The following is a 16433-nucleotide window of genomic DNA, read 5'->3' as shown; positions in this document are numbered from 1 at the left end:
TGTTTAGATTTTTTTCTAATGAAGTGAGTTGAAGAGATTTTTAATAGGGTAAGAAGAGTAATTATAGAATTAAATATTTTAGTATTAATTAATCTAATAGTATCACACTTAATGATATTTTGAAAACAAAATTCTTACTTTTGGAAACTTTGAATTAGGAGGGAAAAAACAGAACTGCAAGGATTTCTTTGGATGTAATATTTTATATTTTGAAGTTCGAACTCATGAAATTTTCCCCAGAAAAAGATTATAATTACACTGCCTTAAAAGTAAAGTGGACCAAAAGTCATTAAATATATGGCACTAATTTCGCATATGAAATGATAAATCTCCACTTTAATCATCTTTACCTTTTGGTTTTATTCTGCTTTGCTAATTTATTCCAAACTTCTAATGCATCGGCGTCTCATCGACGCTTGAACACTACTTGCGGGTCTCTACCTTATTCTTGCTAAAGGATTCATCACAATTTACAACAAAAAAATTATTGATCACACTCAACGGAAGAACTATCCCACAATATATATATATACCAGGAGGGAAAAATTCGATGAAAGTGGCCTACGAGGGCGAAAAATACTAGGTTCAGTCAACCGGGCGTGTGCATATAAAAGGAACTAAGACCAAGAAACCAACTCACAATATGGTGCATCGACCCAATCCAAGAGCTGTAAAAAGCCTTCTGCTGGTAGGCCACAATCTAGACCACAAGTTCGCACGGGGTGGGGGGGGAGCATTGGCCTGAAGAAGAGGCTCCCTATCACCATCCAAACCATCCCGATTATCAATCTCAGGCATTTCGCCAGAAATTTGTTGTGCATCAGCAATCATGCCAGGTTTCTTGTCAAACAATCCCTTGAATTGTCTACGAGCCCTTACGTGAACCTCCTGCTCAAATAGGGATAGAAATTAGTTAAACTGGATCGCTTCCCCATAGAATTAGAAGTTGTTCTAGTGGCCAACCTGCTCCTCTTTGTTAAGTTTGAGAAGGGCCGCCTTCACAGTTGATTCTGATGATTTATCGATGGTCATCATCTGAAAGAGCCGTGAAAGGTAATTTAGAACAGAGTGTCAACTAAAATCAGGATAAAAAATTGAGTAAGTTAAGAATGAATCATCTTACACAATTGAAAGATGAAATTCGACCAATACATACATGCTGCAGTATTACCTTGTTGAAATCAGCTCTAGCTTCTTCAAAATCTCCAGCTGACATGTATGCCATTCCTCGGCGGTAAAGAGCTTTGACGTGAACAGGATTTGCATCCAACACCTGTAAAACATGTTTGAAATGCAGATCAAGATCTGTGATACTTTTCTATAGTGGAGCAACTAATGTTCAAAGGGTCACTTATGAAGAGAATAATACGAGATCAGCAACATCATCTCAGATAATGATAATGGTCACATTTATTCCCTACATGATGCAAACTAGAAAAGATATGAAAACCAATTTAATTTGCTTCTAAATTCTGGGACAAAACCAAAAACTTGAGGTTGGGGAGCAAAATGTTTTAAAAAAAATAAAGGGGGGGGGGGGGGGGGGGGCAAGAGCAAATATTATAGGGAAGACAAAATAATATAATTATTTTAGGCTCTAGTCAATGAAATTAAAAAATTGAGGGGAGCGCGGGTTGGTGCGCACTGCTTCTAATACATGCAAGGAGAAAAACATTTTCTGGAATCTCATCCAAAGCAATCAACCAAAAGCACCTAACTCAACGCTCTAGGATACACGAAATGGATGCAAAAACATAAATTAGAAACCTTATCTTGAGAATCTAAACTTTTGGGCAATGAGGACGATGGCCATAATAATTCCAATCTAGAATAAGTTATTAACCTGCAGCGAAAGCGCATGGATCTTTCTCATGAAGAAGGAATTCAAGCGTAAAGACTGTAATATTACCTTATTGCATGCTTCAAGTGACTTCCTGGATTCACCCATTTTCAGATAGCATGAAGCCACATTGAGATTCAACAAATTCTTCAAGAAATATTGAGTGAGAAAATTAAATCACCAATGATCCAATACATCTAAATAAACAAATTAACTTCGTGAAACTAGATATAATCTTTACAAATTTTGATTTTAAAAAATACAATGGAGAACAGAATAATTATTCAGAAATCCTAAACCATACTCTTGTCTCAGAAAATTCTTTCCCCTCATCATCATCTTGAGGATTTACGTGATTAAACTCTCGAAGCACCTGTAAAAGTACTGGCATGATATTTATGAAAAGAAAAAGAAAACAGAAATAGAATACGCATATCCAAATAAAAAAAACTCATAAAATGCTGATTATGAGTTATAACAAGGTGGTTAGATGTGAGAAGGACTCTAACAAACAGTACATGTTGCCCAAATCAATTTTTCTTGATACCTTAAGAGCAAACAGAAGGAATAGAATTGCTGAGGCATAGAAAGTGAGGCACTCTCAATATGAAAATTAAAATGAATAGCATTGGGTATGATAGCCTTAAAAAAGTGAAGTACCGAGATACTAATAACGCATCCTGTCATGTAGTGATAGGAGTTCAGCGCATACCACACAACAAATGGTCATTACTAAGTGGAATGGACGATAAACTTTGAGCTATAAGCTTTCGGAAACACTAAATTGACTTCGGCTAATTGGAAGATTGTAATAAAAACTGCAACAGAAAAAGGTACATGCTCATATTGCATCACCATAACCACCAAAGTAACTGGTAGGATGAGGAGAAGGGAAATTTTTGGTGGTTACCAAAAGAAACTCAGTTAAGATGTACAGGAAATTACAATCAGCGTAGAACAAATAGACGGAGAAGAAATTTCTCGAGAATGTTCAACATATTTCATCAACTGAAGTTAAGAGAGAGAGAGAAAAAATACATGATCATATTTTGCCTTAGCAAGTTCATATTTGCCTTCTTTGAATAGCCTGTTACCCTGAAAAGATCAGATGCCATTCAATACTATATTTCCGCTGTAAGAAAGCTCCAATATACAACCATTTGATTCCAAATAAAAGATAACAGATTCAATAAGTAAGGTCATTCATCAGAACATGGTCTTAACTTTGGGAATTTACCAAGGAGGTACTCAATTAACAAATGCACAGATATCTCAAAGGCAATAAATTCACCAGAGTTTTGTGCACTGTGACTGACTAGTTCTCAAACTCATTTTACATGGAACTTCTGCTTAAAAAGTTTAGTGATTCTATCAGCTTGCTATAGACTGTTTAGATATAACAAGCTTTGCCGATTAGAAAATGCTTAACAGATGCATGCATCCTTAGTGCTTCAGTTCTGTACAAACACTACCCGAAGTGATTTTTTTTTATTGTTTGCGTGAAACAACGCATTTCCTAAAGCATACCTTTATAAACTAGGGTTCCTGAAATTATATATTAAGGATAAAATTTATTGCAAGGTGTAAGGTGAAGTGCTCATAGATATATACGGAAGACTTTCTCCAATCTTTCTCTATCGGATAAAAATTCTGAAGACTCGAGAAAGCAGTTTTGATATGTAACCGAAGAATACTTACCGTGCCTTTAATCTTCTCAACTTCGTCCATTATTTGTCTAAAGTTCATGCCAGTCCAGTCCTGCGGCAAAGTTTAATTACAAACAAGACATAATTGGAGACAACTTCAGCCAAAAAAGCATAAAATGACAGCATAATTTGCCAGACAGTTTATTCCTCAATCACGAGATACAGCTTTAGTTCAGTCATTTCTCCAAGTAAATTCTAAGAGTTTGTGGTTACAATTTTTCTTTGTAACTTCATGCGCTTATCATGAAATTATATACAAGGAATTACAAAGTACTTCTATAACAATTGGGTCAATCATTTTCATATAGTGATGATGGAGATACAAAAGTCGCTAAAGGAGCTCAATGTGTAGTCATTAATGTTCGGGCGCTAGTGACATGGCGGAATTGTCTAAGAGATTTTGATCGGTTGCCAACAGAACACAGAGAGATAATTGTTATATAGGGCAAAATGCTATGTGTACAGAAGTCATCTCTTAAACGTGTTCGAGTCACCCACCTATAGATTCCCAGCGTTGCTGGATAGATGGTGAAGCCACAACGATAGCGTCATGTTCCGAAGAAAAAGTGATTGCAATATACTTATCCCACATATTGTTAAAATGGATACTTGAAATGATTTACAAACTTGAATTAAACATTTTCATAGCATGATAACAGATGTAGAGTAGTTACTAGAGAAGCCCCAATGCAACCACACTCTGGCAAGCCAAGACCAAGGCATTACAATTACTGACACTTCGCATGCATTATGTGCTTCTATTGAAAAAATCTATGGCATTTTTTTACCGGTGTAAGCTTTTGTATTCATATAAACCAATTTATACTTAAATCGCACGTCTAAATAAACAGAAACCAAATTTATGTCATTCGCATCAATATTAATCACATGGGCATAGAATAGATTTTTCTCTTAGTCCACTTCATAGTTTTATTTCGATGGAGTTAAATTTCCACACCTTCTGCTTCTCGTAATGAAGAAGCTCGATCTCCCAATGAATATAGGATCCCTGAGGTACTTTATCTGGCCTTTTAATGTAAAAAGGAAAAAAGTTTAAAAAACAAGGTTTAGTTTATAAAAGAAAAGGAAAAAATTAATATGAGAACTTGAAAAAAAAGCATGCTATGCTTTAAGCACTATTTCCGAACATACTACAAAATAAACAAGTCAGTATTGGTTTACTCATAGTTAACCTATGAAACTTGTCATAAGCATAATCAGGGGGGCACGTCACAAGAGCTATCTCTCCAGGTAACATCAGGCGGGTGCACATTTCAAACCCTTCTGGTACCTAGCATTCAAAGGCACGTCATAAGTCACCCAAATAAGTCAAAAGACCGTAAAAAAGAAGTAATAGAGGGCTTTAGACAGTATATTTGGCCTCTCTTTATGACCACAGAAAAATTACTTTCAAAAGAACGAGAAGAGGCATATATGTACATAAATAGGCCAAGTTATGATGCTAGATCTTAAAGGTGGCTTACAAGCCCTTCTCCTGATCTAAATTCCAAAGGATGCCCATTATTATCAACTCTTGTATCATAGAAAACAGTTTTTTCCTCATTTGGAAGCATTCCCTTGTAGTGAATGTGAAGCAGACTATCTTGAAGTGGGCAATCCATAGGAAATTCACCTGATCAATAAAAATGGAAAGTAGATTCCAATTAATCATAGAGAAATCAGGAATCAATCTAAATAGCTTGAAGAACACAATCAGTGAATGGAAGCAAAGAGATAAATGGAACAGATAGATGAATCAAACAACTACAAAGGCACACCGCACCGGAAGACCTCAATTGTTAGTGGGAGCTTTAGGGACTAAAAATGCGTGAAAAGCTTTAGGGATGACTACTTTATGGGTGATTTTTGCAGTAACTTAACTTTCCTAATGGAATTGAAGAAACAAGCAGTTGGACCATTCTAGTTCTAGAATTCAGAAATATTGAAGCAGCACCTCTTCCATCACGAATCCGGCGTTTTATCAAGCGTCCATCTCCAAGCACATCCCGCACCTATAAATCCAAACTCAATCATCTCAAAGGAACTTGAAACTAGAAGGTATCTATGAACTTTCCCAGGCTAATAACAAAGTTAAATGAATATGGAAATGTGCTAAATCTTTGAAAGATAATGATCTGTTACAGAATTTATCGACACAAACAAAGTATTCTTTGAAACTTTTGAGGTATCATGCTATAATCTCAAAGCAGTATCTCTCTTCTCACATTAATGAATGACTGGAAGATAACTACAATTTCATAAATTATTATGTGTTTACCTGCACAAAGTGTACCAGCTCGACCTCAAAGTGGACTTCTGCAAGACCTTCTACCAAGGGAATCAGAGGGCCTTGAGTGATATACTGCTTGTCGACATATATTACTGCTTTTTCTCCCCTTGACATTGTTCCGATTCCCATCTCAAGACCTTTTGTAACCTAGCTAAGAAACAACAATGGACATGACAGTTTGAATTCACATTCATACCTCAAAATTCAGACATAACGTCATAATAAACCAAAACTTTCGAAAAAACTTGGGAGTCTCAAAAGTAAAATTCACCTAGATCAAAGCCAAAAAAATTTGAAGAAGACATTACCAGTTAGATTTCACAAAAGAGAAAATACAGAGAATGCATACAGAAGACCAAGTAATGTCAATCTACGACAAATGGCATCAATTAGAAGTACAGCACATGGAATGTACCTCAGATTTTCCAAATGTAAAGAAAAACGGTTCTCCTTCAGTATGACTAAAAATCAATTTTCCATCTCCCGACTTTGCTGAAATCCTAGTATCATGTTGATTAGGCTCAGTCATGTGGAGTGTAAAAACAAAGATAAAAGTGCATCGTACTCTGCATAAAGAACATTAACCAGAAACCCTCCACCATATTCTCCAGGTGAATACAAAATGGATGCAAATGAGAAACAGCACGAGAAATTTCATACCAAGCTTTAATTTCATAGGGCTCTCTAGGTTGTTCCCAACCTTGTCCTTCCTGTGTTACCTATTGAAAGAAATGAAATAAATCATCTTAATGTTTCAATTAATATCCAGAACGACATGCCGTAATCTTACACACACTAATTTGACAAAAGAGCATAACATGTTTACAAATTTGGGATGCATTATTTATTTATGTGGTTGATATTTTCTAGTAGAAGAATTGAATACTCAATTTGAAACTGCTCATGTGCAAGGAGATAAGTGTAAACTACTCCATTCTAAGTCTTAAAGAAAGAATAAAGTAACAAGAAAGAAGTGGGTATTTTGCCAAGCATTTGATGAAAGTACTCGCCATAGCACATTCAATCCAGTTAATCAAAGGAACAGATGGTATGAAGTAAAAAAGATGTTTCTATGAAGTAAAAAAGATGTTTCTACGCTCATTACCTTTTTTATGACACCTAAATCTTCGGTGATAACCTGAAAAAAATGAAGGCACAACATAATATACAATAAATATTAGATAGAACTTTCGCATTTTCAAGAAAATGGCCAAACATCGTGTTTTGGAAAATCATAAGAAGCAACAACAGGATCAGACGCCTGAGAAGATTTTTTATTAGGTTATATAGAGTTGAAAAGAAAGAGTGCTAATAGAAAATTTTATTAGCATGAAGACAAATTGTGAGATGTCACACATGATAAAACTTAGAATGAATTTCAGCCACTACTTGAGAGGAAATTTAAAAGCCTTGCCTTGACTTTACAGCAATCAATCAGCTCAATCTCAAAATGAAGTTCGGCATCCTTCGGAAAGCCATCGGCAGATGAAACTGGACAATCCTCCTCGTCATAATGCAGCTCAGGTTTAACCTTGAACTGACATCAGAGATTACATAATGTCAAAATGAAATAGGACGTATATGTATCACCATTTATAAGAGCACATCAGAGATTTCAGGGTCGCTCTCTATTTCATCTGACAACCTAAGAAATACTAATAACTTTTTACGGCCATTATGTTTATTCTTACAGAAAATGTAGGAAAATAAAACAAGCTTTCAAAGGGCTCAAGAACTGAGTATGCTGTATACATCTGTGAACATCAGCGAAAAATAATTAACTGCCAAGACAAATTTCACCAATACAAAAGCACATAGCAAACTTGTTTTTTAAGAAGTGGAAAATGGATTTATTGGAAAAGCACCCAACAGGTATGGCCGAAAACTAGATATTTCATCAATTTTGTCATTTTAATCGTGCAAACCCTCCTTATTATATGAATTTCTTTTTTATTCACATAATTTAAATTTGTATCTATAATGTATATGAGAGAGGCATCTTTATCGATGTGGACCAGTAAAAATGACAAAAAGAAGTGAAGATATCCAAACCCACAAATACACAAGAGTGAGCTTATTCACCTCAAACATGGACGATACAAGTTATAAATGCCAACATAACTCTCATTAACAGAATAACGGGAAGCACGCTACTTCATTGACAATAAAAAGTTCCAGAGCATACCATTGCAACTTCACCATTCAACATTGTTGGAATGCCTTCTAACAATCCCAATATCATCTTACTTTTACCCAACACCTGCCTCTTTGGTATACCGTTGCCTGACATACAATAAACATGACTTGTAAGGTGATTTCATTCCATACAGGTATATAATTTGAAGCACCAAAATAATTTACTATAGCAACAGTAAGTGAGAGATAAAGGAAAAAAATGCAGTAGCATGAACTCACCTCCGATCTGTGCACGGGTTGACTCGACAACTACCCCATCCAAAGTCCGAACTGTGCAGTGATATATAACCTGCAAAATATTGAACAAGGCCGTAATTATTCATGTGATCTCTTTCTTCTCTACCTCAAGAGAAAAAATCATTTCCCATAAAACTTTGCTACTGGGAAATTGTTAAAATCCCAATATCATTGACAAAAACTAACAGACACTATCTCCGAAGTTTGCTGTTTACTATCAAAGAACAGTAACAAAGACAAAGAATTGCACCAACCAAACCTGATCACCATCGGTAGGATGTTTTTCCCCGCTTCCAGGCCTTATCAAAGCTTTCATCAAACTTCCAGGTGTAATCTTTTTCTTCCTACATAACATAACTCAGACGTCAGAACTCGCGGAACCTACTAAAAGGAGAAAATGGAGAGAAAAAATGAAAAAGGGTCGAGCGAGCCTTTTGTCATCTTCAGAATCTATTTTTTTCTTCTGGGGTTTAAATTCTTGCTCTGATTCATCAACAACAGCCATTTTCTCCTGGAATTCCAAAAACTGGCAACCAGCTCCGGAGCTCCAATTTATCTGCCAAATCACGAGTACATGCAAAAGCCGAACTAAAGTACAAACAATGGCAAAAAATCTAAGGCAATAATTTAGCAGAAATTAATATCAAGTGGTGTAAGATGAAGAAGCCATTGATAAATTAGGTGAAAGACGTTAGGGACAATGCCAAGTGAATGCCGACCGGTCTCTAAACCGTGTTTTTTTTATGAAATTTACTACTCGAATCATGTTCGACTGAACCGGATCAAAATGTATGGGCCGAAATATACCCCAGCCTAATATAAGTACATGATGGGCCTTCAAGTCCCAAGAATTTTGAGAGGATATCTTGGCTAAATTTGTTTCTTTTTAATTGATCCTTTTTTGATACATAAATCTATAAATCAAACACGGGGAAATTTTGAATTATAAAATTGATTTTGTGATTTTTAATTTATGATTTATACAAATTAATGTAATATTCAATAATGATAAAAGACGATAAAAAAAATGTTGTTTAATTTTTAATAATTGAATAGTTTCGTAACAACAATGATTTTTTAAATTCATTTTCGTATTTTTAATTAATATGTAAGTTATGATATTTTTATACAAAATTATATTCACACAATAATAAATAATATTATTTTTACATTTATATTATCAATTTAAAAATAAGATTACATGTTAATCAATTGATGTATTTTAAAAAATTTACAAATATGTTATAAACCCACATATATACATGTAAGGATTAAACGATTTAACTTTTAAATAAGTAAATTTATTTATTAATATAAATAGTAAAAATAATTTCAAATTGAATATGTTATATATGTCAATTAATTATTGGTTCAAAGAAATTAATAAAAAATCACATGTTATAGTTAAGTACAAAATTTATAAAATTTTATTAAAAAAAAATCTACAAAGGTCTATAAAAATCTTGCAAAAAAATCTACATAAATCCACATAAATCTGTTTATAAATCTGTGAGATTCCATAAAAGTCAATAAAAATTTATCAAATCCATAAAAGTCTATCATTTAAAAAAGTCTTTAAAAGTCATCAAAACTCTGAATTGAATATACCCCACTAAATTTGTTTAAAAAGAGAGGATATCTTGGCTAAATTTGTTTCTTTTTAATTGATCCTTTTTTGATACATAAATCTATAAATCAAAAATCAAAAACTACATAAATAATTGGGTTTACGTGTACTTTCTTTTTTTTTTTAGAATTTACATGTACTTTATTATAAATTATATTCTGCTGAAAGCTATATAATTTAATTCATGAAGCTCAAAAAATAATAAAAATGAGTTGATTAAGCCACAAGTGATGGATATGACACCTTCTATTAAAACTTCAACTTATTGGTGTAACAACCTCAAAGAATAGTTGAGAATTCCTTATGGTAGTTGAGCAACCTTGAGAATCATGTTTTAGGAAAGGCAACAGGATGAATGCGCAATCCCGATGGTCGAAAAAGTTATCCGGCGCAGGCTTTTGATCTTACCCATGCATTGATCACACACATTTATTAGCTCGATAATGATCATAATTATTACAGTATTTAACACGCGAACAGAAACGTCCAGCGCTTCGTACGTACCAGTAATTATGTAAAGAACTAATTTTCACAATTTTTCCACGATTATAGAAATAACTATTTTTACAGAAATAATTTTGATGAAATTTACGCATTCCGAAATTAAAACTAAATAAGAATTAAAAGTTTGGTTTATTTCCCATAGATTTTAACCACCATGTACAAAATCTTATTTACCCCGGCCAAAAACCCATTCACCTAAAACTTCTTTTCTTTTCAATGATCAATTCATCACTAATCAAAGTTACTTCATATAACCTTTTTGATTGGGTTTCAGGTTCGACAAAACAACATTCAAAATATTTCGTGGGTGGGTTAGTAGGTCCATTCTTGAGGGAGCTTGAGCGCTTGATTCATCCTTGGAGGTACTGGTCGCAGAGTTCTCCTCTGTTCGGCTGTTGAAACCATATTTCCATGCTTTAAAGCTTCATTAGCCTCCAAGAGATCTGATAAAAAAATTAATTCCAATTCAGTGTAAGTTGCTGAGAAACTTTTTATCAAATGTTAATGATGGGAGATATTTCACATTTACCACTTCTTTTGGTCAGGCTCTGTGGTTGCTGGAGATTCATGGATTTTAGATTGATGTTCAACGCTCGCACCACTGTGTCTGGTACTAAAACAGGACATCCTACTTATAATTTCAAATCAAATCAGAACAAACGACAAAATTATTCAAAGGAATTTATGTCAAAACCGATGAATGACTAGAAGACAGACCGACCATACGAAATATGCTCAAACATATAACCCACACAAGAAGGATCGACTAATCCGAGAACTAATTGCCACCCAAAATTTCGGCCCCAGAAAATTTAATGGTTCAGCAAATATCCGTGCACAGGCTCGAGGAATCAGGTATTTAATGGAGGGCATCTTGAGTAAGGAAGTGATAGAGACCTGTTTTCTTGCGAGTTTCGACCGAGGTTGCTCCAAAGTTTCTGGGCAAGAAAACACCAGTTCCAGTTCTCTTACTGTTGGTCTCGCATTCTCCAAGAAAAACGGCAATCATGCCAGAACTACGCTGCGGTTGTGGTTGGCAATGCGGTATATCCGGCCAAGACGCCGCGGATAAGCTCTGATTTCCTGAACCTCCGTTCTTTTTCACATTCTGAACCATATGTTGGTGAGCTATTTTCCCTTGCTCCAGATAGCTACCCGCCTGTTGCTGCTGTTTCAACTGCTGAAACTACCGCCCACAAAAAACAATACAAAACAATAAATAAAGCAACTTCCAGTGAAAACGTAATTTCATAAAAAGGAAAGCTCTCACTTGTGCTGCTTGCAATTGTTGATAGGAGGCGCGGGATTGATCCGGGTAAGACCCAGAACCATGACTCGGGTTGGTGGTATCAGGTTTTCTTGAACGAGCAAAGGGATTTCCAGAACAAAAGGCAGAGGTTTCTTCGATTAATCTTATCCGCGCACCCCTCTCCTCAGCCGCTAACAACGAATGCCATGCAGCACCATTTGCGCCATCCAGTGGAAGAGAAACAAGAGAAACGCCGGGCATGCACCCGCAACCAGACACGGTACTGCAGAGAGTCGATTGAGGTGAACGGGACAACTTCCAACCCTACCAAAAACAAATGAAGAAAAAACCAAATACGAACACAGTTTATAAAAGAGAAGAAAAAAGGGAAAAAAAAGCTGCGAAGTACTCAATCCCACCATGGTGTTTTCAGCAGAGAGGTACGAGTCTCCAAAGGTAGCGTAAGCAAGCTTCTGGGTTAACGCTGTGACATAGTCATCTTCATCGCTCTCAGTCTCTGCTGAGCCCAACATCGATTCAGCAGGTGAACTTAGATCAGAGCTAAAACCAAACGAGTTGGCATACCCGTGACGAGAATCATTTAACCCTTTCGCTCTGAAACCCATCAATACTTCATCATCGGTCAAAAACTGCGACGGCAGCCAGGACTTCCCTTCGTCCACCATATGAGCCATGAGAAGACGATATCGGTGGGTATAACACGAACTCTAGTTTATTAATTACCTGGTGGTCCGTCTAAGAAACAGGATAAATGGGACTGTTTGCTGTAGTTAATTATAGATGCAGAAAAGTGCTTGCTGGTTCCCCACCGGGAGAAAAATCCCAGGGACCCAGCAAATCACAACAACAGAGAAGACCAGAAAAGACGATAGCGTGTGAGAGAGAATCAAGTTGGTAGGTTCTAGTGGCTTTTATAATGTCACATTCCGTGTGATTGTGGGTTCGTTCGATGCTACCACTGCCCAAGCCATTCATTGTGTGACACGTGGCATTAATATTATTTTTTTTTTTTCGAACGCAAAACTCAACCATGGTTCCATTTCACAACAAGCAACCTCTCTCCTCCAATTATCCCCACAAAGAGGGACCCGGATCCCCTACAGTGCACAGCATGTTGCTGTGCACTTACATGGAAATTTTTTTATTTTTTTAAAATTTTTCTTTTTTTTTTTTCACTTTTTTCCCTTCTTTATCTCTTTTATTTTCCCTCTGTTTTCCTCCAAATGTATGAATTATTTATTTTTGATGAAAATATGATGTTGAATTAATAATTTTACAATTAAAAATTACAATTTTAAATTTTTACATGTGAAAAACCGTATCATTTTTTTCGAATTTGATGAGTACTATTAATTTTTTTTTCAATGAACAAAATTTTTAACAATATAAAACTATTAATATATTAATACTTAAATTAAAATTTAAAATATTTCCATCATGCAATATCAAAAACTAAAATTCAACATCATATTTTCATCAAAAATAAATAATTCATACATTTGGAGAAAAATAGAGGGAAAATAAAAGAGATAAAGAAAGGGAAAAAAGTGGAAAAAAAAAAAAAAAGAGAAAAATTTTAAAAAAATAAAAAAAATTCCATGTAAGTGCACAGCATGTTGCTGTGCACTGTAGGGGATCCGGGTCCCACAAAGAGGTAGAGCATATGTTTTCTGTGGGGGCAGTGTCTTCACAAGATTTTAGTCATTGATTTTACATGGTGATTAAATCTGGGCCTTTGATCACCTCATGAGGACAGTGCCTCACAAAGTAGGGTGAAATAAACCCCACAAAGGTGCCTCTCACTTCTCGTTATTTTTCAAAAGAAAGCAAGCTGTCTCTCCACATTACTCTCTCACTTCCCGTTCATTTTTCTCAGTCGACGGATACAACCTGAAGGTGAGAGTTTTCTTTAGATGTTTTCTAAATTAATCCTTCATTGCATTGCGTAGGTTCATGTAAATGTAAATAAACCTAAGCAAGAAGCCACTGTACAAATTTTTTGCATCGATTTTTTCCCTCTTTTTTGACACTAGTAATATGACTGTTTGGAACCATATCTAATGTTCTTGAAGTGGTAATGGTATCTAGGGCATGTATCGAGTCCAGTGGATCTATTAGAGATTTATATTCCACCCCCTACTACTTGTTTTGCATTGTCGTTCAGTATCACAAGGAAGTACATTTGTTAATTTTATTTTGCCATGGGTTGAACTTTCTAAGTGGACGACTTGTCGATTCGCATATTACTCTTGTACTTTTGATATTTTCCATCAGTGTTAATTACTTGACTTGGAGACATCAAATGGTATTGGTGAATGATTCATTGTCTTATCTAGTCGGAAACAATCTAACAAATACATTTGTTGAAATAATTTCCATGAACTCCATGGTAGAATCTTCTGTTTGCTCCGCTGCCCCAATGGGTTGATTCTTTTTGTCCGCGGAATTGGGATCTGCTTGCTCCGCTGCCCCAATGTTAAAATATGTCGTATTATACAACTTTTTAAATATTTAAAATATATATGTATGCAAAGATTTCTCCATAACAGTAGAAAGAATTGCGGTATGACACGACTCAAGTTGATGAAGTTCATTTGCTGCTTGAGAATGGAAGATAACAATCAACTGTCACTTGAAGAGCTGGGAGGAGACAACAATCAAGAAGCTGGAAATGTTGAGGTACCGAATGAAAACTCTTTTGTCCATGTTTTGGAGAGTAAATTGGAAGTGGGTCAGGTTGTGAACAGCGTTGAAGATGCTTATTTATTGTATTGTCAATATGTGCATGCCAAGGGATTTAGTGTGAGGAAAGGTGATCAACGATATTTTTCCCAAACCAATGAACTTCAATCAAAAGAATTTCATTGTTCATGTGAAGGTTTAAAAGATGAGAAATGTTCAAGTAAAAGGATTCCAGTTTATCAAAAGCCGGTCGTTAGAACACAATGTAAAGCCAAATTGAAGATTACAAGGGAAAAAGGGTGTGAATGGCGGGTGAGTAGATTTTTTGAAGAGCATATAACCATGAGATGTTTGCACCTGATCAAACTCATTTGCTAAGATCGGCACGTAATATATCACATGCAAATAAGTCTACTCTAGAAGCTATGGTAAATGCTGGAATATCCGTCTCTAATGATGTCTCTTTTATGGAAAATGAAGCATGTAGGCCACAAAATATAGATTTTATTAGAAATGACGCATATGACCATATGAGTCGGTTGAAAAAACATACCAAAGTTGAGAATGGAGATGCCACTGCACTTATTCAATATTTTATAAACAAGGCTAATAAGGAGAATTATTTTTACTAGAATGTTCAATTGGATGATGATGATAGAGTGATGAACTTTTTCTTTAGGGACTACAGATGCGAGGTTGATTATGAATATTTTGGTGATGTCTTATCGATTGATACAACATATAGGACAAATAAGTATAATTTAATATGTGCTCCATTTGTTGGTTTAAATCACCATATGCAGAATGTATTGTTTGGCTTGGCCTTTATGTCAGATGAAACTCAAAGTTCTTTTGAATAGTTGTTTGCAACATTTCTTGATTCTATGAATGGACGACAACCACAAACTATCTTTTCAGACCAATGTCAAGCCATGATGAATGCCATAGAAACAATTTTTCCACTATCACATCATCGTTTATGTCAATGACATATAAATCAAAATGCTCCTTCACATTTTGGGAGTTTAAATGGTGATTCTGTTTTTAAAGGATTGTGGTATAAATGCATGAGTCATTGTGATTGTGAAGATGAATTTGAGAGCACATGGAAGTATATGATTGAAACATATGATTTGGCTGGTCATAAATGGTTGAATGATATGTACAAGCTTAAGAAGAAATGGTCTACTGCTTTTATGAACGGAAGGTTTAGTGCGGGACTTTTGGCTACCTCAAGAAGTGAAGTGACGAATATGGTTTTAAAAAAGGCAGGTAACAAAATGAGTTCTTTGTATGACTTTGTGCTGAATTATGAGAAGATTTAAAATAACTGGCGGGAAAGGGAGAAGACTGAAGATACTCGTTGTCGCCATGGTAATCCTTCACAGATATTGAAAAACCATCCATTGTTGATCAATGCTTCTAATGTTTATACAATGTCTATATATCATTTATTCGAAGTTGAAATGGTTAATTCATTGAATTGCAAATCGGTTGAACCACCATCTTGTTTTAGTAATGACTGGAATTGGATTCAAGCAAAACCCCCTTTAAACCACCGAGATATTCAGGAACATTTCCAGAGGAGCACAAAACCTTTAGCACCATTGGGCCCATGTATCTCTCATCTTTCTTCAAAATACACGATTCAGTTTCAGAAAATGAAATTTTCAATATATGAATCACCATACAACAACTCAATCCCACCAAATTTTGAGCCAAGATTTTCTTTCAGTGTTATAGATTAACTAAAAAATTTCACTTTTTAGAATATACACCGGAAAAAGAATCACCAGAAAACCAAAACAAAAAAGAATCAATATGCAAGACACTCTCAATCAACATCGTTCAGACATTAAAAAACAAAACCAAAGTAGAACAATTCGATAAACCGATGACTAAAGAGAAAAGGTGCCCAACTTAACAAAGAAATTGTTAACTCAAAAAAAGAAAACCAGATTTTCCACAAATCAGGTCAAAACATTACAGAAAATCTCCTTTACCACAAGAAAAGGATGCTCGTACAGAAAAGCTTCGCGCACATATGTAAATGCAGAAACAGACGAGATTCACGGGTTTTC

At 35.2% G+C, this 16433-nt stretch overlaps 2 protein-coding genes across 8 annotated transcripts; both read right to left on the bottom strand.

Annotated features, from left to right (window-relative positions):
- Positions 1 to 316: 316 nt before the first annotated feature.
- LOC140818003 (peptidyl-prolyl cis-trans isomerase PASTICCINO1-like) lies at positions 317 to 8998 on the bottom strand. Its single transcript, XM_073177801.1, has 20 exons — positions 8701 to 8998; positions 8529 to 8613; positions 8252 to 8321; positions 8022 to 8119; positions 7251 to 7373; positions 6942 to 6974; positions 6497 to 6555; positions 6252 to 6336; positions 5825 to 5983; positions 5501 to 5558; positions 5031 to 5179; positions 4740 to 4837; positions 4505 to 4574; positions 3539 to 3598; positions 2879 to 2935; positions 2145 to 2213; positions 1910 to 1987; positions 1172 to 1273; positions 964 to 1035; positions 317 to 888 (listed from the first exon to the last, which is right to left on the bottom strand). The coding sequence occupies exons 1-20, from the start codon at positions 8772 to 8774 to the stop codon at positions 637 to 639; spliced, it is 1851 nt and encodes a 616-aa protein (XP_073033902.1). The 5' UTR covers positions 8775 to 8998; the 3' UTR covers positions 317 to 636.
- A 1669-nt stretch (positions 8999 to 10667) lies between these two features.
- Positions 10668 to 12559, bottom strand: LOC140817976 (uncharacterized). 7 transcript variants are annotated; one of them, XM_073177785.1, is made up of 6 exons: positions 12069 to 12559; positions 11671 to 11973; positions 11415 to 11586; positions 11298 to 11363; positions 10930 to 11031; positions 10668 to 10843 (listed from the first exon to the last, which is right to left on the bottom strand). In XM_073177785.1, the coding sequence occupies exons 1-6, from the start codon at positions 12342 to 12344 to the stop codon at positions 10713 to 10715; spliced, it is 1050 nt and encodes a 349-aa protein (XP_073033886.1). In that variant the 5' UTR covers positions 12345 to 12559; the 3' UTR covers positions 10668 to 10712. The 7 variants fall into 7 exon arrangements, with proteins under 7 accessions (XP_073033886.1, XP_073033892.1, XP_073033872.1 ...); XM_073177791.1 differs by having other exon boundaries at positions 10930 to 11028; XM_073177771.1 differs by having other exon boundaries at positions 11298 to 11586.
- Between the last annotated feature and the right edge of the window lie 3874 nt (positions 12560 to 16433).

Source organism: Primulina eburnea, chromosome 2, assembly GCF_022965805.1.
Source record: "Primulina eburnea isolate SZY01 chromosome 2, ASM2296580v1, whole genome shotgun sequence".
In the NCBI taxonomy this organism is placed as follows: Eukaryota; Viridiplantae; Streptophyta; class Magnoliopsida; order Lamiales; family Gesneriaceae; genus Primulina; species Primulina eburnea.
The sequence above is the reverse complement of the archived record's forward strand: the minus strand, read 5'-3'. Positions and strand labels throughout refer to the sequence as shown.

What these genes read in the sequence shown, in the direction of transcription:
- LOC140818003 (XM_073177801.1), bottom strand. Translation starts at nt 8,774, where the DNA reads ATGGCTGTTGTTGATGAATCAGAGCAAGAATTTAAACCCCAGAAGAAA. An exon ending in GATTCTGAAGATGACAAAAG is followed by an intron (nt 8,614 to 8,700) that starts GCTCGCTCGACC and finishes TATGTTATGTAG; the next exon opens with GAAGAAAAAGATTACACCTG. An exon ending in AAGAATTTTCTGAGACAAGA is followed by an intron (nt 1,988 to 2,144) that starts GTATGGTTTAGG and finishes TATTTCTTGAAG; the next exon opens with AATTTGTTGAATCTCAATGT.
- LOC140817976 (XM_073177771.1), bottom strand. Translation starts at nt 12,344, where the DNA reads ATGGCTCATATGGTGGACGAAGGGAAGTCCTGGCTGCCGTCGCAGTTT. An exon ending in AACAATTGCAAGCAGCACAA is followed by an intron (nt 11,587 to 11,670) that starts GTGAGAGCTTTC and finishes TGTGGGCGGTAG; the next exon opens with TTTCAGCAGTTGAAACAGCA. An exon ending in CGAAACTCGCAAGAAAACAG is followed by an intron (nt 11,032 to 11,297) that starts GTCTCTATCACT and finishes TGAAATTATAAG; the next exon opens with TAGGATGTCCTGTTTTAGTA.